Raw genomic sequence first — 21,829 nt, 5'->3', positions numbered from 1 at the left:
CACCAAAAAACGCTGAGCTGCGGACATGGAACTGGTGCTTCCAGAAACTTTTAATGGCACCGTGATTGCCCATAAATCCTTGCGTTTCAAATTTCGCCGTCGCCGAGGCACCGATCAAATGCGCAAGCGTCAGCGTTGGGACGTTCCCGAATATCACGCATGCGCGCAGTACACAAAAGCTTTAGCAGAGCGACGGCAGGTAGGAGCGAGTTTCCGGGGATAGGGGAGAAGGGAGAGAGGGTGAGGCGGGGTGGCGGGGGCGGGGAGAAGGGGGGTTGGGTGGTGTTCAACACCGACTTCGGGACTATTGCTGTGAGTCGGGACACCGTGACCCGCAATCCCGGGACAGTCCTGCTCTCTTCCCTCTCTCTCAGCCCCACCATTCGTACACGGGCCCCGGGGAGCTTCCGGCTGATGAGGGAATGGGAACCGATGGGTCTCTCAGACAGAGCTGAGCTCCAGCTGTCTAAATGCAAGGATCGGGAACCCGGAGAAAGGGAACAAAATCTTTTACATCAGCTGTTGAGAAAATCACCTTTGTTCTGCCTCCAGTCACAAACAAGAGAAAATCTGCAGAGAGGGCACAGTTTTAAGGTGCTTGGAAGCAGGTACGAAGGAGATGTCAGGGGTGTTGTGTTCTTTATACTTACCGTGGGTTACTAATAACAAACCATATTCTGCAGAATTGAACTTTAATTTAACAGCAACAAAACCACGTTTTACATTGCCATGCTTCTCGATCATTCTTCATTTCTGCTTATGCTCCAGTCACGTCCTGACACGTGATATCACCTCAAGGGATGAGTTTTTTTACACAGAGTGGTGAGTGCGTGGAATGGGCTGCCGGCGACTGTGATGAAGCCGGATACAATAGGGTCTTTTAAGAGGCTCCTGGATAGGTACACGGCGTGTAGAAAAATACAGGGCTATGGGGAACTCCAGGAAATTTCTAAAGTAAGTAGCGTTCGGCACAGCATTGTGGGCCGAAGGGCCTGTATTGTGCTGTATTGTATTTGTTGTATAAATGGGGAAGTCACTTACCCATGACCTCTGGTTGTCGTGCCACCCAACACCAGTGGGAAAAAAAACTGCTTGCATTTACCCTATCTATACCCTCATACTTTTGTACACTTCCAACAGATCCTCAAAGCAAGGTATAATTTCCTTGTTTATGTTTAGAGCCTGTAGACCCTGTGTCCATTTCCTGAGTAAATAGAGATGAAAAACTTGCTTTGGTTCCACACGTGGATTGCCATTCTGGTCTTCCAGAGGACCAACTTGATGCCTTGCAATCCTTTTGCTCTTGATCTATCTCTAGAATCCCTGAGGATTATCCTTCCTCTTTTCTGCGAGGACAATCTCATGCTTTCTTTTAGCCTTCCTGATTTATTTCTTATGTGTCCTCTTGCATTTTTTATACTCCATAAGAACTTACCTGCCTATCTCTGTTCTGCAACTCCATTTTGTGCTTCACCAGGGTCTCAATATCTCTTGCAAACCAAGGTTCCCTGCAGTTTCTATCTTTACCTTTTATTCTGACAAACACACAACCGCTTTGTACTTTGAAAACTTCACTTTGAAGGCCTCCCACTTACCAAGCACACCTTTTCCATAAAGCAGCCTGTCCCAGTTCACAGTTGCCAGATCCTAGTGTCATAATTGCAGGTGTTGATCCATGTCCTGAACACATCCGCCTTTCCTGCGCTGTATTGAAATATACCGGGCTCAGCATATTCACTGTACCATGCTCAACTTCTTCATTCCTGACGTTGTCTGAGGACTGAACAACAACTGTCTCCACAACCCCTCCACTATCTGTTCTGTTATTCAGGCTCCCATTCCCCCTGCAACTTTAGTTTTACCCTTCCCCACCCCCACCTCCCACCATGCAGCTCTATCACCCCTTTGGCTTTCCTCCCCCAGATCAATAAAAAGGAGGTACATACCAGGTACAGGCAGATAGGACCAAATGGGGTACTTATGAAATACAGGAAATTCAAGTGAACACTTATGAAGGAAATGAAAGAAGGCATGAGGTTGCCCCAGCAGACAAAGTGAAGGAGAATCCTCATGGATTCTGCAAATATGTTGAGAGTGAAAAGATTGCAAGGGAAAAAATAATCGGCTGCAAGATCAGAACAGTAATCCATATGAGGAGACAAAATAAATGTGGGAGATTTTTTCTGCATCCGTATTTACTCAGGAGATGGACACAGAGTCTATGGAAGTGAGGCAAAGCAGCATCAACTTCATGGACCCTGTACAGATTACAGAGGTGGAGGTGTTGGCTGTCTGAAGGCAAATTAGCGTGGATAAATCCCCAGGGCCTGACAAGTTGTTCCCTGGGACTCTGCGGCAGACAAGTGCAGAAATTGTCAGGGCCCAAGCACAGATATTTAAATCATCCTCAGTGACAGGTGAGGTACTGGAGGATTGGAGGACAGCCAATATTGTTCCACTGTTCAAAAAAGGCTCTAAAAATAAACTAGAAAATTATACATTGGTGAGCCTGACATCAGTAGTGGGAAAGTTATTGGAATATATGTGCAGGAACCGGATATATAAGTATTTGGATAGATGTGGACTGATTAAGGATAGACAGCATGGCTTTGTGCATGGTAGGTCATGTCTAACCAATCTTACAGAGTCTCTGGAGGAAGTTATCAGGAAAGTGGATGAAGGCAAGGCAGTGGATGTTGTCTACATGGACTTTAGCAAGGCACTTGACAAAGTCTCATATCGGAGGTTGGTCAAGAAGGTTCAGTCACTGAGCATTCAAGATGAGATAATAAATTGAATGAAACACTGTCTTTGGGAGAAGCCAGTGTGTGGTAGCAGATGGTTGCCTCTCTGACTGGAGGCCTGTGACTAGTGGTTTACCACAGGGATCAGTGCTGGATCTGTTATTGTTTGTCATCTATATCAGTAATCTGGATAATAGTGTGGTTAACTGGATCAGCATATTTGTGGCTGACCACCAAGATTGGTGGTGTAGTGGTCAGCGAGGAAGAGTATCATGGCTTGCAGTGCGATCTGGACCAGCTGGAAAAATGGTTTGAGAAATGGAAAATGGAATTTAATGCGGACAATGTGAGTTGTTGCACTTTGGTATGACCTACCAAGGGAGGTCTTTCACAGTGACTGGTCGGGCACGGTGGAGAGTTGTAGAAGAAAGGGACCTGGAAGTACAAGTCCTTAATTCACTGAAAGTGGTGTCACAGTTAGATAGGGACGGAAAGCAAGATTTCAGCCCATTGGCCTTCATGAACCAAAGTACTGACAATGATAGATACTTTATATTTTATTGTCGCCAAACAATTTGTACTAGAATGTACAATCATCACAGCGATACTTGATTCTGCGCTTCACACTCCCTGGATTACAAATATTAAATATTAAAATGTTAAAATTAGTCAATATTAAAAAAAAATTATAACTCATACATAGAAAATAGAGAAATGGGAAGTAAGGTAGTGGAAAAAAACCGAGAGGCAGGTCTGGATATTTGGAGGGTACGGCCCAGATCCGGGTCAGGATCCGTTCAGCAGTCTTATCACAGTTGGAAAGAAGCTGTTCCCAAATCTGGCCGTACGAGTCTTCAAGCTCCTGAACCTTCTCCCGGAGGGAAGAGGGACGAAAAGTCTGTTGGCTGTGTGGGTTATGTCCTTGATTATCCTGGCCGCACTGCTCCGACAGCGTGTGGTGAAAAGTAAGTCCACGGACGGAAGATTGGTTTGTGTGATGTGCTGCGCCGTGTTCACGATCTTCTGCAGCTTCTTTCGGTCTTACGGATGTTATGTTGACTTGTAGAAGATATTGGTGAGGCCTGATTTGGAGTCTTGTTTGCAGTTGTGGTCACCTACCTACAGGAAAGATGTAAAAGAGGTTGAAAGAGTTCTGTGAAAATTCACAAGGATGTTGCCAGGTCTGGAGGACTTGGGTTATAAGGAAAAATTGAACAGATCAGGACTTTATTCCCTGGAATGTGGAAGATTGAGCAGAGATTTGATTGTGATAGCGGGGCATAGATGGGGTAAATGCAAGCTGGCTTTCTCCACTGAGATTGGGTGGGACGACAATCAGAGGCCATGCGTTAAGGGTGAAAGGTGAAACGTTAAGGGGAACATGAGGGGAAACTTCTTCACACAGATGGTCATCCGGGTGTGGGATGAGCAGCCAGCACAAGTGGTGCATGCGAGCTCAAGTTCAACATTTAAGAGGTTTGTGTACGTACCTGGATGGTAGGGGTATGCGAGTAGAAAGTTTAAGCAGCTGGGCACCACCTAGATGGCCCAAAGGGCCTGTTTCTGTGTTGTAATTTTCTGTGACTGTGACAAGAACCTGAAATAATACAAAAATTCACACTAAGTCCTTTTAACAGCTGTGTGGACCAAGCATTCATCTCAGCAGGAATTGTTTATATGGTGTTAAAACTGTGGCACTTCAAGTTAATAACGTATAAAAGAAACTCCCAGCTGCAGGTCAACAAAGGCTATTTGTATGTGAGAGTGTTTCAGTTTCTGTGGAGCCAGGTACCCATGCAGCTCACTGGGAACAGGGAATAATACAAATGGAGAGAGTCAAACTGAACCAGGTCACAGATTGGGGACAGTGGAAACATAGACAGGCTCGTTGGCCCACAAAGCTGTGCCGTACATGTCCTTACCTGAGAAATTACCTCTAATCTTCTGAGCTCCATATACCTGTCCAGGGGTCTCTTAAATGACCCTATTGTATCCAGCTCTGCCACTGTCGCCAGCAGCCCATCCCACACACTCAGCACTCTGCATAAAAAAACTTGCCCCTCACATCTCCTCTGTACCCATTCTCATAGAGACAGAAAGAACATCAGAGAATTTGATGGTCATTCCAGATACCATCACTGTGCCCAGTTACGAGATGATTTCTCTCTCTAACTTGGTTTGAACTTCACTGTAACAGTGTGATGTCAGATCACACCTTGACTTCATCTGAACTGTTGTCCTACACCAATTGATGGATTTTGTAAATCTCTTTACAGGTTAAAACTGACAAGGAATTTGTCTACGGGAATCTCGAACACAACACGCCAGTTTTGCTGTCTCTGTCCAGATACTTAAGAAGTGGAGCAAGGGATTCGCTCGATCATCCTTCCTGCTCAAACTGTGGGGAGGGATTCACTCGACCGTCTGACTGACCGGCATTCCCATCATTTTAAACAGGGGGGAACTCATTCATCAGCTCAGATAGTGGGAATGGATTCAGTTGGTCATTTCAGTTGAAGGTACATCAGCAAGTTCACACTGTGCAAGTCCATTCCCTGTTAGTGTTTGCTCTTTTGTTTGCCCTCTCTTTGGCTTTTATTTTGGCTTTAACTTCTCATTTCAGCCAGGATTTTGTCCTCCTTCCTTTGCAATGCTTCCACTTCTTTGGGATGTATCTATCACTCAGCTCCTGAATTGCTCCCAGAAACTCCAGCCATTGCTGCTCCATTGTCACTCCTACCTTTTCCCTTCCAAACAAGTTTGTCCAGCTTCTCTGTCATAGAAACATGGGGAAGTTCAGTGCAGAAACAGGCTATTTGGCCCATCTAGTCAATGCTGAAGAAACTTTTAAGCTGTCTGATGCAACTACCTGCACTGGGACTTTCGCCTTCAGACCCCTACCATCCAGGCTCCCATCCAAACTTCTTTTAAATGGTGAAGCCGAGCTCATATTCATCACTTGTGCTGACATCTCATTCCACACTCTCATGACCATTTCAGGAAAGAGCTTTTCCAAATGTTTTTGTTTAATTTTCACCTTCCCCCCTTACCCATGACCTCTGGTTGTCATCACACCCAACCTCAGTGGAAAAAGCTGCTTGCATTTACCCTGTCTATACCCCCATAATTTTGTATACTTCTTACAAATCCTCAAAGCAATGTATAATTTCCTTGTTTATGTTTGGAGCCTTTTTTTGATGTATAAGATGATGAGGGGCATTGATCGTGTGGATAGCCAGAGGTTTTTTCCCAGGGCTGAAATGGCTAACACGAGGGGCATAGTTTTAAGGTGCTTGGAAACAGATACCGAGGGGATGTCAGGGGTAAGTTTTTTACACAGAGAGTGGTGGGTGTGTGGAATGCACTGCCGGTTATTGTGTGAGAGTGTTTCAGTTCCTGTGGGGCCATGAACCCATGCAGCGCAGTGGGAACAGGGAATAATACCAATGGAGACAGTCAAACTGAGCCAGGTCACAGACTGGAGATGGCAGAAATACCCCATTCTGAGAGAGACAGGAAGAGCATCAGAGAGTTTGATGGTCATTCCAGATACCAGCACTGTGCCCAGTTAGAAGATGATTTCTCTCTCCAACTTGGGTTGAACCTCACTGTAACAGTGTGATGTCAGAGCACACCTTGACAACTCAAGTGATCTCATCTGAAATATTGTCTGACACCCGTTGATTCATTTTGTAAATATTTTTACAGGTTAAAAATGACAAGGAATTTGTCTATGGGAATCTCGAACACAACACGCCAGTTTTGCTGTCTCTGTCCAGATATTTAAGAAGTGGAGCAAGGGATTCACTCGATCATCCTTCCTGCTCAGACTGTGGGGAGGGATTCACTCAGTCATTTCAACTGAAGATATATCAGCAAGTTCACACCGTCAACTGAAGATATATCAGCAAGTTCACACCGGACAAGGCCATTCATTTGTTCTGTGGGTGAGAAGGCATTCAGTTGGTCATCCCACCTGTGGACACACCAGTCAGTTCACCCTGGGCAGAGGCTGGTCATCTGCTGAATTTGTGGGGAAGGATTCACGCGATCATCTTACCTAATGGCTCACCAGCGAGATGACACCGGGGAGCGGCCGTTCACCTGCTCAGACTGTGGGAAGCGATTCATTAACTCATCTGACCTACTGAGACACCAGTCAGTTCACACTGGGGAGCGGCTGTTCACCTGCTTGGACTGCAGGAAGAAATTCACTTGCTCATCCCACCTGATGGTTCATCGGCGAGTTCACACTGGAGAGAGGCCGTTCACCTGCTCAGACTGCGAGAAGGGATTCAGTTGCTCATCCCAACTGAAGGTACATCAGCGAGTTCACACTGGGGAGAGGCCGTTCACCTGCTCAGACTGTGGGAAGGGATTCACTTGCTCATCCCACCTGAAGGTTCATCAGCGAGTTCACACTGGGGAGAGGCCGTTCACCTGCTCAGACTGTGGAAAAGGATTCAGTTGCTCATCCCAACTGAAGGTACATCAGCGAGTTCACACTGGGGAGAGGCCATTCACCTGCTCAGACTGTGGGAAGGGATTCACTCGGTCACCTGATCTACAGAGACACCAGCGAGTTCACACTGGGGAGAGGCCGTTCACCTGCTCAGTGTGTGGGAAGGGATTCATTCGATCATCCGAACTACAAGCACACTGGTCTTTTCACACTGGGGAGAGGCTGTTCACCTGCTTGGACTGTGGGAAGGGATTCACTCAGTCATCCCAACTGAAGGTACATCAGCGAGTTCACACTGGGGAGAGGCCATTCACCTGCTCAGACTGTGGGGAGGGATTCACTGTGTCATCTCAACTGAAGGTACATCAGCGAGTTCACACTGGGGAGAGGCCGTTCACCTGCTCAGACTGTGGGAAGGGATTCCGTTGCTCATCCCAACTGAAGGTACATCAGCGAGTTCACACTGGGGAGAGGCCGTTTATCTGCTCAGACTGTGGGAAGGGATTCACTTCGTCATGTGTCCTACTCAGACACCAGCGAGTTCACACTGGGGAGAGGCCGTTCACCTGCTCAGTGTGTGGGAAGGGATTCATTCGATCATCCCACCTACAAGCACACTGGTCTATTCACAGTGGGGAGAGGCCGTTCACCTGCTCCGACTGTGGGAAGGGATTCACTTGCTCATCCCACCTGAAGGTTCACCAGCGAGTTCACACTGGAGAGTGGCCCTTCACCTGCTCAGACTGTGGGAAGGGATTCACTTGCTCATCCCACCTGAAGGTTCATCAGCGAGTTCACACAGGGGAGAGGCCATTCACCTGCTCAGTGTGTGGGAAGGGATTCACTTCGTCAGGTGTCCTACATAGACACCAGCGAGTTCACACTGGGGAGAGGCCGTGCACCTGCTCAGTGTGTGGGAAGGGATTCACTCGGTCATCAAACCTACAGAAACACCAGCGAGCTCACACTGGGTAGAGACCGATCACCTGCTCAGACTTCGGGAAGGGATTCTCTCAGCCACCTCCACCGAATGTGCATCATTGAGTTCACACCAGGGAGAGGTTGTTCACCCGCTTTGAATGTGGGAAGCAATTCACTCAGTATTCTAACCTTAGGTAATTCTCACTTTGGCTAGCAGCTTAATATAGGGGGTGATAGCCCCCCAGCCTGGCCAAACTTAAGAAATCTTGTTTGGGTGGAAGCTGCTTGATGTGTCCCCTGTTACATATCAGTACCCCGAAATAACAAATGGTACATAATATGCGATTAAACGATTGGGCTTTATAGTTCTTTCTTTGGCTATAAAGCTAGTAAAGAAAAAGGGCCCACTCTCTCCATTCATGTCTTCTCATCTCTCCCCAGCAAAAGACTGCAAAAATCTCTCTTCCTGACGAACAATAAAGAACATTTCTGTCATTGGATAGCCCTGCATTCAAAAACCCTGTTGTCTCTAGTCGTAACCTAACCATTGCTGTTACAGAGAAAACATTACCTCAGCAGTGAAACATTGCACAGAGGCTGTTACATTAGCTGTGAAACCTTACAGCATGTTATTTGTGACACACTGCCGGGTTCACACTGGGGAGAAAGTTTCAATAAGCTGCATGCTCGATATTTGTCCATCACCGTTGCTGAATGCAATTTCGAGAGTGACTGTCGGTGCTGAACTCTGCAATTATTGCTACTGCTCACCACACCCAGTTCTGCACCCTGGTCACTGGGCATGGGAGGAGTTTCTTCTGCTGCATATTCACCTTTAATGGGACTGGAGTGGAGAGCGGCCAGTGAAGGAATGGAGCTTTGACTCAAGAGATTTTGGCAGTTGGATTGTACAATCAAGTCAATCAAGGTTTGAACAGCTCAGACCCAGCAGAAAGCAGCTGATTGGGCAATTGAAAATTGAGAAGTTCAACAAACAAGTAAAAAGAGGGGTAGCTGAAGCGGAGTGGCCAGTGAGTGAGTGGGCCAGTGAAGGAGTGGAGCTTTGAGGCTTTGGCTCGAGATGTTTCGGCGAGCAGAGGCAGAGGACGAGCTTGCTCCCAGTAAGGTAAGGCCGGGTATGTTCCTATAATTATTTTGATTAACTTAGGAGTTGGTAATGGAGGCTGTAGATAGGGCAGTCCAGTGCTCCGATTGTAGGATGTGAGAAGTCAGGGACAGCACAATTGTCTCTGATGACTAAACCTCAGGGATCTGTACTGGGTCCAATGTTGTTTGTCATATATATTAATTATCTGGATGATGGGGTGGTAAATTGGATTAGTAAGTATGCAGATGATACTAAGATAGGTGGAGTTGTGGATCATGAAGAAGGTTTTCAAAGCTTGCAGAGAGATTTAGACCACTTAGAAGAGTGGGCTGAAAGCTGGCAGAAGGAGCTTAATGCTGATAAATGTGAGGTGCTGCATTTTGGTAGGAGTAATCAAAATAGGGCATACATGGTAAATGGTAGGGCACTGAAGAATGCAGTAGAACAGAGGGATCTAGGAGTAATGGTGCATAGTTCCCTGAAGGTGGAGTCTCGTTTGGATAGGGTGGTGAAGAAATCTTTTGGTATGCTGGCCTTTATAAATCAGAGCATTGAGTATAGGAGTTGGGATGTAATGTTGAAATTGTACAAGGCATTGGTAAGGCCAAATTTGGAGTATTGTATACAGTTCTGGTAACCAAATTATAGGAAAGATGTCAATAAAATTGAGAGAGTACGGAGGAGATTTACTAAAATGTTGCCTGGGTTTCATCTCCTAAGTTACAGCAGAAGGTTGAACAAATTAGGTCTTTATTCTTTGGAGTGTAGGAATATTGGGAGTTAGGAAAAAAGTGAAAAAGCAGGATCTCAGGGATGGTAATCTCAGGATTGCTGCCTGTGCCATGGGACATAGAGGGTAGGAACAGGAAGTCATGGCAGTTGAGTGCGTGGCTGAAGAGTTGGTGCAGGGGGCAGGGGTTCAGATTTCTGGAACATTGGGATCTCTCCTGGGGAAGGTCTGACCTGTACAACAAGGACGGGCTGCACCTGAACTGGAAAGGAACCAATATCCTGGTGGGCAGGTTTGTTGGAGCTGTTGGGGAGGGTTTAAACTAGTTTGTCAGGGGGGTGGGAATCAGAATGTGAGTGCAGAGATGAGGGTAGAAGAACAAGGGCACGATGCTGTGTGTTCTGAGTTGCTGAGGAAGGACAGGCAAGGGACAAAACATACATGTAGCCAGTTCGAGGGGTTGAAGTGTGTGTATTTCAATGCTAGAAGTATTAGGAATAAAGGGGATGAACTTAGAGAATGGATCAGTACATGGAACTACGATGTTGTGGCCATTGCTGAAACTTGGCTGGAGGAAGGGCAGGATTGGCTGATGCAGGTACTGGGGTTTAGGTGTTTTAAAAGGATTAGGATGGGAGGTAGAAAAGGGGGGGAGTAGCATTACTGATCAGGGATAGTATCACGGCTGTAGGAAAAGAGGACGCTGCAGAGGGAGCGTCCACTGAGTCGGTGTGGGTGGAAGTCAGAAATAGGAAGGGATCAATCACTGTGCTGGGAGTAGTCTATAGGCCCCCAAATAGCCTTCGGGACACTGAGGAGCAGATAAGCAGGCAGATTTTAGAATGGTGCAGGAAATACAGGGTTGTAGTTATGGGTGATTTCCCTCATATTGACTGGCACCTCCTGACGGCAAGGGGGATAGATGGGGCTGAATTTGTCAAGTGTGTTCAAGAAGGATTCCTGACACAGTATGTGACCGGCCGACGAGAGGAGAGGCCATACTGGATCTAGTTCTCGGTAATGAACCTGGTCAGGTTGCAGACCTCTTGATGGGGGAGCATTTTGGTGAGAGTGGCCACAACTCCCTTAGCTTCAGCATAGCTATGGAAAAGGATAAAAACAGACAAAATGGGAAAGTGCTTAACTGGGGAAGGGCTAACTATGAAGGGAAGAGGCAGGAATTAGCGAGAGTAAATTGGAAACAGATTTTCAAAGCTGAAATTACAGAAGTAATGTGGAGGAAGTTTAGGGACCACTTGTGCTGGGTTCAGGATAGGTTTGTCCCACTGAGGCAAGGAAAAAATGGTAGGAAAAGGGAACCGTGGCTGACGAAACACGCGAGGCAACTTGTCAAGCGGAAGAAGGTAGCATATGTTAGATATAAGAAGCAGTCAGAGCCCTGTTGGTCGCTTTTCGATTGCTCCTACCCTGTTTACTTAATTGTCTCTACCAGTCTTTTTTTTTTGAAATCTTATTATAATATTTCAATGCTACTTTACTGTGGCCGGGAAAAGAACCAAAGCGTTTGCAAAAGAAAGAGAAACAGAAGATGAATCCCCAGTCACTTTGGATTCAGTCAGTGACTTCCTTAAACGGCAAAAATCGGAATGAGTTTCAATGACTTAATGGCAAATTGGATACAATTCAATGAACTTTATTTCAGCATGAGAGCCAAATTCAGGAGAATACTGTGAAGCTAATGACACTTGAAGAGGACGTTGAAGATACAATTAAACTCTGCAAAGAGTTATCTTTATCCAGTGATAAAATGCTGAAAAGGATCATCAGTCTCGAAAATAGAAATAGGAGAAATAACTTGCGAATCCTGGGTCTTGAAGAATCAATTGAAGGTGCTGACCCTACGAATTTTTTGCAAACTTTCTGAAGCAGATTTTCCCTGCTTTATTCACATCTGAGCTGAAGCTCGATGGAGCTTTTTGCTCTCCGACTTTGAAGCCATTGTCCTTGGCGGCGAGACCCAGATCGGTCGGACTAGCCTTTCATGAATTTCGTATGAAGGACCTTTTAATTCACCATAACCGGAGGCAAGGAATGATCAATTTCCAAAATTACAGGTTAGATTTGTGGAAGACTATTCGCCTGAAGTTTTGGCTGATCGCATGAAATATGAAGAAGTTATGTTGGAATTTTATAATAAAGGGTATAAACCATCCCTTCAGTTCCCCGCACGTCTGCATATTGTTTTGAAGAACGGATTGCGAAAAAGAATAAATTCAGTTGAAGATGCAAAAGAGTTTCTGAAGGATGAAGTCTAAAACTGTTATACTTCTTATTTGATCAAGTTTTTTTCTTCTGTTAATATGAATTTGAAATAAGGTTTCATTAAGCTTACGTTTTGGCTGTTCATATATTGTCTTTTGTTAGATTTTTTTTTGATACTACTTTATTTTATCCCGTTTTGAGGCTTTATTTTAATACAGCTTTCTTTGAATTTGTTTAAAGTGATCCTTTCGTATTTCCGAATACCAAGTTATTTTACTTTTTATGTTGTGTCTTGGTAGGGGCATTATGACCTTGCAAGACTGGAGTTTTTTCTGTCAACAGGATTTTTTGGGGCCGGTACTTAGTTCTCAGCTCACTGACTGTCTATTGGTCAGCTTTCTCGCTTTGGGTAGGGGAGGGGGTAGGGCCTATTTCTCTCTGGGAGCTGTGTTGGGTTGAATATATGATTGTTTGTTTGACCACTTTACTTTACAGTTTGCTTTCTTGTTTTAATAACTTAATGGCCAGATCTTTTAATTACATGTTGATTGGTATTTAAAATGTTTCGAAATTTTAACCTGTTTAGTTTGAATGTGAAAGGGCTGAATCACCCCACCAAAAGGAACAAAGTGTTTGCTTATATTAAAAAATTAAAAGCACCGTTTTTTTTTACAAGAAATGCGCATACGCAGCTGTGATAGCTTATGTTTTTTTTTACTAGGTGGAAGAATATGAATTCCACTCTTCGTTTAATGTAAAATCATGTGGAGTTTTGATTTTTGTAGATAATACAGTTTCCTTTATTCAGCATAAAGTTGTTTCAGACCCTAATTGTCGATTTGTTATTGTATCAGAGTTTAGACAGTGAATCGATTGTTTTTGCTAATGTATATGCCCCCAACGTAGATGATCCAGGATTTTTTGAACATCTATTTTCATTTTTGCCAGATTTGTGTACTTTCTTGTGATGGAGGAGATTTAACTGCTGGTTAGATTGCTCATCTATCAAACCAGCCACACTTAATAAATCAGCTTTGTTTATCCAATCTTTTCTAACTAAATGTGGTATAGTTGATTCTTGGCGATTTCTTCATCCGACAGACAGGGAGTATTTTTTTCTCTCATGTCTAACATTCTTATACCGGGATTGACTTTTTTATTGATAGTCAAATGATTCCATTAGTTCGATCGATTGAATATAAAGAGATTGCTATCTCTGACCACTCCCCTGTATTTCTATCTTTAAATCTTCCTGGTCCTATCTCCATGAGTAGATTTTGGCGATTTAGTTTAACTCTGTTATCCGATGAGGGTTTTTAAAAATTTATGGAGAATCAAATTACTCTTTATTTTTGAAGAAAATACGTTGGAAGAGGCGTCTAGCCTTATTATATGGGATACTTTTAAAGCATACATCCGGGGTCAAATTATTTCTGATACTGCAAACATCATTAAAAAAGCTAACAAAGAAAGAAATGGATTAGCCAATCAGCTAAAGCAACTGGACCATAAATATGCTTCTGTACCTGATCCTGAAACATATAAGAGACGTATTGAAACTAAAACTAAATATGATCTTCCTTTAACATATCCAATTGAAAGCCAACTTTTTAAAGATAGAAGTCAACTTTATATTCACGGAGATAAAACTGGTAAGCTACTGGCTAATCAATTGAAGCCATTTTCAGCCAAGCGACAAATTAAAGAAATACATAAAATTAACGGGGACATGACAACTGACCACCTTGAAATTAATGACATTTTTAGGGAATTTTATTCTAAATTGTATAGTTCTGACTCTGTTAATGATAATATTGCAATGAATAATTTTTTAGATCAATTAAATATTCCTAATCTTTCGTTAGATGATCGTAGGCAATTGGATCAACCTATTTCCCAGGATGAAATTGGGGAGGATATTTGAGAATTGCATTCTGGGAAATCCCCAGGACCCAGTGGATTCTCTGGAGAGTTTTATTAGGCTTTGTCCTCCTTGATTACACCACATTTATGTTCTACCATTACAGGAAGGAAGACAACCACAATCTTTTTACGAAGCTTCCATTTCGCTCATTCTCAAAATGAATAAGAATCCTACTAAATGTTCTTCGTATAGACCTATCTCTTTACTCAATTTTGATAAAAAAATTTTATCTAAAGTGTTGGATCGCAGACTTGAAAATATTATATCTTCTGTAGTTTTGGATGATTAGACAGGATTTATTAAAAATCTATATTCCCATTTTAATATACGGCGTTTGTTGAATGTTATATACTCTCCATCTAAGGAAATACCGGAATGTGTGATATCTTTGGATGCGGAGAAGGCTCTTGACAGAGTTGAATGGAACTTTCTATTTACATCTTTAGAAAAATTTATTTTGGACCTACTTTTATTCATTAGATTAAATTACGTTATTTATCTCGCTCCGCTCGGGTTCTTACTAATTTTCAGAATTCTAAACCCTTTAAACTCCAACCTGGAACTAGACAAGGTTGCCCCTTGAGCCCCCTGCTTTTTGATTTGGTATCAGAACCATTAGCAATTGCTTGTCGAGAGTCTAAAGAGATCACTGGTATTTTAAGGAGAGGTTCTATTCATAAAGTGTCGCTCTATTGCTGATGACTTATTGCTTTTTATACCTAATGTTACAACCTCCTTACCATTTGTGTCCATTTACTGACTAATTTTAGTCAAATTAAATCTACAGAAGAGTGAACTGTTCCCTTTCAACAATTTCATACCAACTGATATTAACCTTCCTTTTAAAATTTTAGGAGAGCAATTTACATATTTAGGAGTAACAATTAATAAGAATTATAAAGATTTATTTAAGGAAAATTTTTAAAGTTTATTGAATTTACATTTAAAAAACTCTAATTGGTTGCCTCTCTCTTTATCACTGATTGGCCGAATCAATTCGATTAAAATGAATATCTTACCTAAATTTATATACCTTTCTCAAGCTGTGCCTGTTTTTATTCCTAAATCTTCTTTTGACTCTTTGGATTCAATTCCTTCTTCGCATATATGAAAGAAGTAAAAAAAAAACACCTCGTAAAAAATAAAGCTCACCTTCAGAAAACCAAAGAGAATGGAAGCTTTACCCTACCCAATTTTAGGTTATATTATTGGGCAGTTAATATACGTAATATTACGTTCTGGATATATTACATTAACTATGAGAATTGATCTATATGGGTTTCTTCGGAAGTCAACTCTGTTATAAAATTTTCCATTATTTCTTTACTTGGATCCTTGCTTCCTTTACCTTTAAATAAATTAATTGACAATCTGGTGGTTAAACATACATTGAGGATTTGGTTATAGTTTAGAAAACATTTTGGTTTATTGAGATTTTCCCCCTCAAGTCCCATATTTTCTAGCAACACACATCAAAGTTGCTGGTGAACGCAGCAGGCCAGGCAGCATCTCTAGGAAGAGGTACAGTCGACGTTTCAGGCCGAGACCGTTCATCAGGACTAACTGAAGGAAGAGTTAGTAAGAAATTTGGGAGGGGTAAGGGGAGATCCAAAATGATAGGAGAAGACAGGAGGGGGAGGGATGGAGCCAAGAGCTGGACAGGTGATTGGCAAAGGGGATATGAGAGGATCATGGGACAGGAGGTCCGGGGAGAAAGACAAGGTGGGGGGGGGGGGACCCACAGGATGGGCAAGGGGTATAGTCAGAGGGAGAAAAAGGAGAGAGAGAGAAAGAATGTGTATATTTCGATAAATAACGGATGGGGTATGAAGGGGAGGTGGGGCATTAGCGTAAGTTAGAGAAGTCAATGTTCTTGCCATCAGGTTGGAGGCTACCCAGACGGAATGTCAGGTGTTGTTCCTCCAACCTGAGTCTGGCTTCATCTTTACAGTAGAGGAGGCTGTGAATAGACACGGAATGGGAATGGGACGTGGAATTAAAATGTGTGGCCACTGGGAGATCCTGCTTTCTCTGGCGGACAGAGCGTAGGTGTTCAGCGAAATGATCTCCCAGTCTGCATCGGGTCTCGCCAATATATAGAAGGCCGCATTGGGAGCACCTGATGCAGTATATCACCCCAGCCGACTCACAGGTGAAGTGTCGCCTCACCTGGAAAGACTGTTTGGGGCCCTGAATGGTGGTGAGGGAGGAAATGTAAAGGCATGTGTAGCACTTGTTCCGCTTACAAGGATAAGTGCCAGGAGGGAGATTGGTGGGGAGGGATGAATGGACAAGGGAGTCGCGTAGGGAGTGATCCCTGCGGAAAGCAGAGGGGGGGGGGAGGGAAAGATGTGCTTAGTGGTGGGATCCCGTTGGAGGTGGCGGAAGTTATGGAGAATAATATGTTGGACCCGGAGGCTGGTGGGGTGGTAGGTGAGGACCAGGGGAACCCTATTCCTAGTGGGGTGGCGGGAGGATGGAGTGAGAGCAGATGTACCTGAAATGGGGGAGATGCGTTTGAGAGCAGAGTTGATGGTGGAGAAAGGGAAGCCCCTTTCTTTAAAAAAGGAGGACATCTCCCTCGTCCTGGAATGAAAAGCCTCATCCTGAGAGCAGGTGCAGTGGAGATGGAGGAATTGCGAGAAGGGGATGGCATTTTGCTAGGGACAGGGTGAGAAGAAGAGTAGTCCAGGTAGCTGTGAGAGTCAGTAGGCTTATAGTAAACATCCGAGTCCTCGGAAATATGAAATATGAGTCCTCGGACAAGACTCCCAGAAGGTTAATTTACAGGTTGAGTCTGTGGTAAGGGAGGCAAATGCAATGCTGGCATTTATTTAAAGTGAAGTAGCATATATAAGCAAGGAGATAATAATGCTGGTACTTCCTAAACTTTACTTAAGAGTATTGGGGACCCATATCTCAGAAAAGATGTGTTGTCATTGGGGAGAGTCTGGAGGATGTTCAAGATGATTCCGGGAATGAAGGGGTTAAGATATGAGGAGTGTTTGCCAGCCTTGGTCCTGTACTCCTGCACTGACCTATGTTTAATAAACGCGGGTGGGGAGGGGGTGTTAAATCTCACTGAAACCCACCGAATGTGGAAAGGTCTAGATAGGGTGAATGAGGAGAGGACTTTTCGTATGGGGGGGGTAGCCATAACAGAGGGCACAGCCTCAAAACTGAGGAGCGACCTTTTAGTATTGTTAAGGAGGATTTTATTTAGTCAGAGAGCAGTGAATCTGTGGAATTCTCTGACACAGACAGCGGTGGGGGCCAACTCTGTGGGTAAATTTCAGGCAGAAGCTAATAGTTTGCTGATCAGTCAGGGCATTACAGGATATGCCAAGGAGGCAGGTGTATGGGGTTGAGTGAGAACCGGGATCAGCCATGATAGAATGGCGGAGCAGACTCGATGGGGCTGAATGGCCTAATTCTACTCCTATGTCTTATGGACTTATACTACTAGTGTCTTACACAGTGAAGATTGACACAAAATACTATCACATTCAGCTGCTATTTCTTTGCTCTATTACTAACTCGCCAGCATCATCTTCCAGCAGTACAATATCAACTCTTGCCTCTCTTTTGCTCTTTATATATCTGAATAACTTTTGATACTTGATATTATTGGCTCACTTACCTTAACTTATCATCTTCTTTCTCCTGCGTGTCTTTTTTTAAGTTGTCTCCTATTGGTTATGTAAAAGCTTTCCAATCCTCTAACTATCCACTGTTTTCTTGCTATATAATATGACACCACTTTTGCTTTTATTGTTACGTAACCGGCAGCGATGAGTATCAATCGAGACAGGTTATATAAAAACAACCAAACATTTATTACACACGTCTAAACGATAAGGAAAAATCGAACTAAAACTTTAACCGGAAGTTGACAGATATGCAGCCGTGCACCAACTCGCCACTCGGCTCTGGTTCTCAAAGCGTTAAATGCAAAAACAGTTCTTAAAGCGACACAGTCAGATATAGTTCTTAAAGTGATAACTTCGAAAGTCCATCAGATTTACATGTTCAATTGGGAGAGACTCTAGGATACAATTTCCTTAACGATTCTCGAAAGATCATTGCTAATGCATCCACATCTCTTCAGCCACCCCTTTCAGATCTCCAGGGTGTACACCATCTGGTCCAGGTGACCATCTCTGACCATCTCTGTTTCCCAAGAACCTTCTCCCGAGTAACGTAACTTTACACATTCTGACCACTGACATCTGGGAATTCCATATTCCTGCCAGTGTCTGCGGCAGAGAAGAGTGATGTACAATACTTATTCAGTTCATCTGCCATCACCCTGCACCCCCACCCCATTACTACCTCTCCAGCATCATTTTCCAGTGGTTTGATATCCACTTCTGCTGCTCCTTTACACTATATGTACCTGAAGAAAAAATTGGTATCCTCTTTAATATTACTGGCTACCTCACCTATGTATTCCATCTTTTCCTTCTTAATTATTTTAGTTACATTCTATTGGTTTTAAAAGCTTCCCAAACTTCTAACTTCCAAGTAATTTTTGCTCTATGCCCTCTCTTTGGTTTTTATGTTGTCTCTGGTTTCTCTTATCAGCCACGGTTTTGTTCCCTTACCTCTAGAATACTACTTCCTCTTTCTGATGTATATATCCTGTGCCTTCAGAATTTCTTCCAGAAATTCCAGCCATTGTTGCTGCATTTCATCCCTGCCCATATTCTTTTAAAATCAATTTTGACCAATTTTTCTCTCATGCCTCTCTAATTCTCTTTATCCCACATCTGACTTTAGCTTCTCCTTCTCTAATGTCAGGGTGAATTTGATCATATTAAGATCACTTTTCCCTAAGGGTCCTTTAAGTGACCTAATTAGTTCTGGTTCATTACAACACCCAATCCAGAATAGCTGATCCCCAAGTGGGCTCAACCATGAGCTGCTCTGAAAAAGCATCTTGCAGGCATTCTAGGAATTCCTCATCTTGAGACCAACACCATCCTAATTTTCCTAATCACCTGCGCGATAATCCCCCGTGTAATATTGCCCTTTTGGCACGCATTTTCTATCTCCCATTCTAATTTGTGGACCACATACTCACTAATGTTTGGTGGTCTCTATACAACTCTCATCAGGGATTTTTGTTTACATTTGCTGTTCCTTAATTCTACCCACAGATTCTACACCTTCCAACCCCATGCCACCTCTTTCTAATGATTTTATTTAATATTTTACCAACAGAGCCACACAACCCCACTACCAGCTTGTTCTTTCAAGAAACTTATAAATATCTGGGGAAACAAGAGGACCTGCAGATGCTAGAAATCTACAGAACTACACACAAAGTGCTGGAGGAGCTCAGCATGTCAGGCAGCATCTATGGATGGGAATCAACATTTCGGGCCAAGACCCTTCACAGCGACTCTTGATACCCACGTATCTGGAATATCAGATATCAGATCAGACAAGCAAAGGAAATAGAAAGTAGTGCGAAATACGGAAAACCTTTGACAAAATCTAGTTCAAGGATTTAATGAACCTGCCAAACAGAGCTCAATAGTTAACAAATACAAAAAAAGGCAAAAATCACTTTCATCAATGCCTACAGTGACTTTTTGTTTATAAAAATACCTTGGTCCCATTTCAATCAGTAAAATTTACAAAGATGAATAAGAACTTCAGAAAACTTTAGAAAAGACTATTTACACTCAAACCCACTTAGATTGAGGCTACCTTGGACAGAAGGAGGAAGAGAAATAACACACATGAAAAAAAAATCAGACAACATTTATATTTTCTTCAAAACTGAACAGGATTCAACACTCCATGTGTGTGTATATGCAATCGTGATAAGAAATACAGACCAGAAAACTTAAATGAGAGGCCAACTCAGAAAAATGAATCATCACTATGGAAGAAAACATTAACCAGTGGAATGAGCATGACCCTCCATGGGAGACATTCCAATGATCTGAGCAGATGAGATGGTGACAAGGAAGCATCGAGCACCTGACTGAGAGTTGGAGACCTCTTCCCAGAAACAGGGGGGTTCCTTGCAGAAATACAGGACAAGGTGGGTAACAAAAAGAAAAAAAAATCAAAAATACATGAAATACAAACAAACAAGGCAGTAAATGCAGAAAATGCCAAGAGAAACCAGTCACAATCAACACATTCCAGGATCCTGCAGCAGTTTAACTCAATCTGATTACTTGCCCAGGTACAATCAAGTGGCAAATATCATTCACCAAAATCGTGCTTTAAAATGCAAAGTCATGAATGCCCTCCATCACTCCATAAAGGCACCATAAATTCAAGCCTGATCCAGTTTTAGAGTCAAAATCTGAGAAATTATATGATAATCAATACTGCACATTATTTCAGAGAGGACAATCCATAATAACCATCCGGGTATAATATTACAGGATAAACAAGCAGGAACAACTCCCTCAATAGATAAAACCATTCCCAACACACACATGTTCCTCGACCAGTGGAGCACCTCACCACAGGTATTGTTTGTGTCATCAGTCAGACAACCAGATTATTTTCTCTGTCAATCAGCTTCCAAATATTGCTACTCTATCATTTGTTGCCACGGCCCGCTGCTGATTCCCTTCTCCTCATCATATGTTCTTACCCCGGCCATCGTCCAGAGCCCCAGACTCTGCCCTGTGCAGACCCGCCTCTGGTTTCTGACCCTGCTCCGTTCAACATCCAACTAATGGTTTCCCATTCTGTTTTCAGTCTTCAGAGGACAGGGTGTTTTCTAACAACCCTTTAGAAGCAGGGAAAATGACCCATAATGTGGAAATGAGACATCAATAAGGAGGTTAACTACCAATGTCATTCTTCCTCAGCCCAGAGATTAGAGGGACGAAGAACATCTCAGACAGAACTGCAGTCAGCTCCACTTCTTCAGGCTGCAGAAATTCAAACCTCTTCACCCAAAGAGTGGCGACTGTTTGGAACCCATCACCACAAGGAGAGCAAGAAGGGAACAACAGGGGAGGATTTAAAAGGACTGTCATGGAACAGAATCACTGGCAGGGTCCAGCCGGCCTGAGTTGTCTCCCTACTGTACACTAGGTGCGTTATAAATTCACTAAGTACCGGAGACAGAATTCAATATAGAACTGATTTAATTGTCTTAGATCCAGAATATTAAACTCCAGCCCTATTAAGGGTGAATGTGCAGCAGAAGAAACTCCTCCCATGCCCAGTGACCAGGGTGCAGAACTGGGTGTGGTGAGCAGCAGCAATAATTGCAGAGTTCAGCACCGACAGTCACTCTCGAAATTGCATTCAGCAACGGTGATGGACAAATATCCAGCATGCAGCTTATTGAAACTTTTTCCCCAGTATGAATCCCGTAGTGTGTCACAAGTGTAACATGCTGTAAGGTTTCACTGCTAATGTAATGGCCTCTCTGCAATGTATCACTGCTGAGGTAATGGTTTCTCTGTAGCAGTAATCTTTAGGTTATGACTAGAGATAACAGGGTTTTGGAGTGCAGGGCTATCCAGTGACAGAAATGTTCTCTCTTGTGAGTCTGGAAGAGAGATTTTCATGGTCTTTTGCTGGGGAGAGATGAGAAGACGCAAATGGAGAGAGTGGGCTCTTTTTCTTTTTTTTTTTGTTTACTTCAGGAACCATGTAGTCAAATTAAGAATTATAAAGCTCAATTGTTTAATTGCATATTGTGTACCGCTTGTTATTTCGGGGTACTGATTTG

The 21,829-nt window shown here is 43.3% G+C and overlaps 1 protein-coding gene across 4 annotated transcripts; it reads left to right on the top strand.

Annotated features, from left to right (window-relative positions):
- Positions 1 to 177: 177 nt before the first annotated feature.
- LOC140208643 (uncharacterized) lies at positions 178 to 21,770 on the top strand. Of its 4 annotated transcripts, XR_011888851.1 has the most exons (5): positions 178 to 199; positions 5,021 to 5,263; positions 6,453 to 9,253; positions 19,336 to 20,167; positions 20,955 to 21,770. XR_011888851.1 is itself a non-coding variant. In XM_072277477.1 (3 exons), the coding sequence occupies exon 3, from the start codon at positions 6,808 to 6,810 to the stop codon at positions 8,179 to 8,181; it is 1,374 nt and encodes a 457-aa protein (XP_072133578.1). In that variant the 5' UTR covers positions 178 to 199; positions 5,021 to 5,263; positions 6,453 to 6,807; the 3' UTR covers positions 8,182 to 10,171. The 4 variants fall into 4 exon arrangements, 1 of the variants encoding a protein (XP_072133578.1); XR_011888850.1 differs by having other exon boundaries at positions 19,336 to 21,770; XR_011888852.1 differs by lacking the exons at positions 19,336 to 20,167; positions 20,955 to 21,770 and adding an exon at positions 11,629 to 13,732.
- The last annotated feature ends 59 nt before the right edge of the window (positions 21,771 to 21,829 follow it).

The sequence above is a fragment of the Mobula birostris genome, chromosome 13, assembly GCF_030028105.1.
Source record: "Mobula birostris isolate sMobBir1 chromosome 13, sMobBir1.hap1, whole genome shotgun sequence".
NCBI classification, from domain to species: domain Eukaryota; kingdom Metazoa; phylum Chordata; class Chondrichthyes; order Myliobatiformes; family Myliobatidae; genus Mobula; species Mobula birostris.
The sequence above is the reverse complement of the archived record's forward strand: the minus strand, read 5'-3'. Positions and strand labels throughout refer to the sequence as shown.

Bases quoted from the DNA above. Each gene is read 5' to 3' on its own strand.
- LOC140208643 (XM_072277477.1), top strand. From the start codon at position 6,808: ATGGCTCACCAGCGAGATGACACCGGGGAGCGGCCGTTCACCTGCTCA.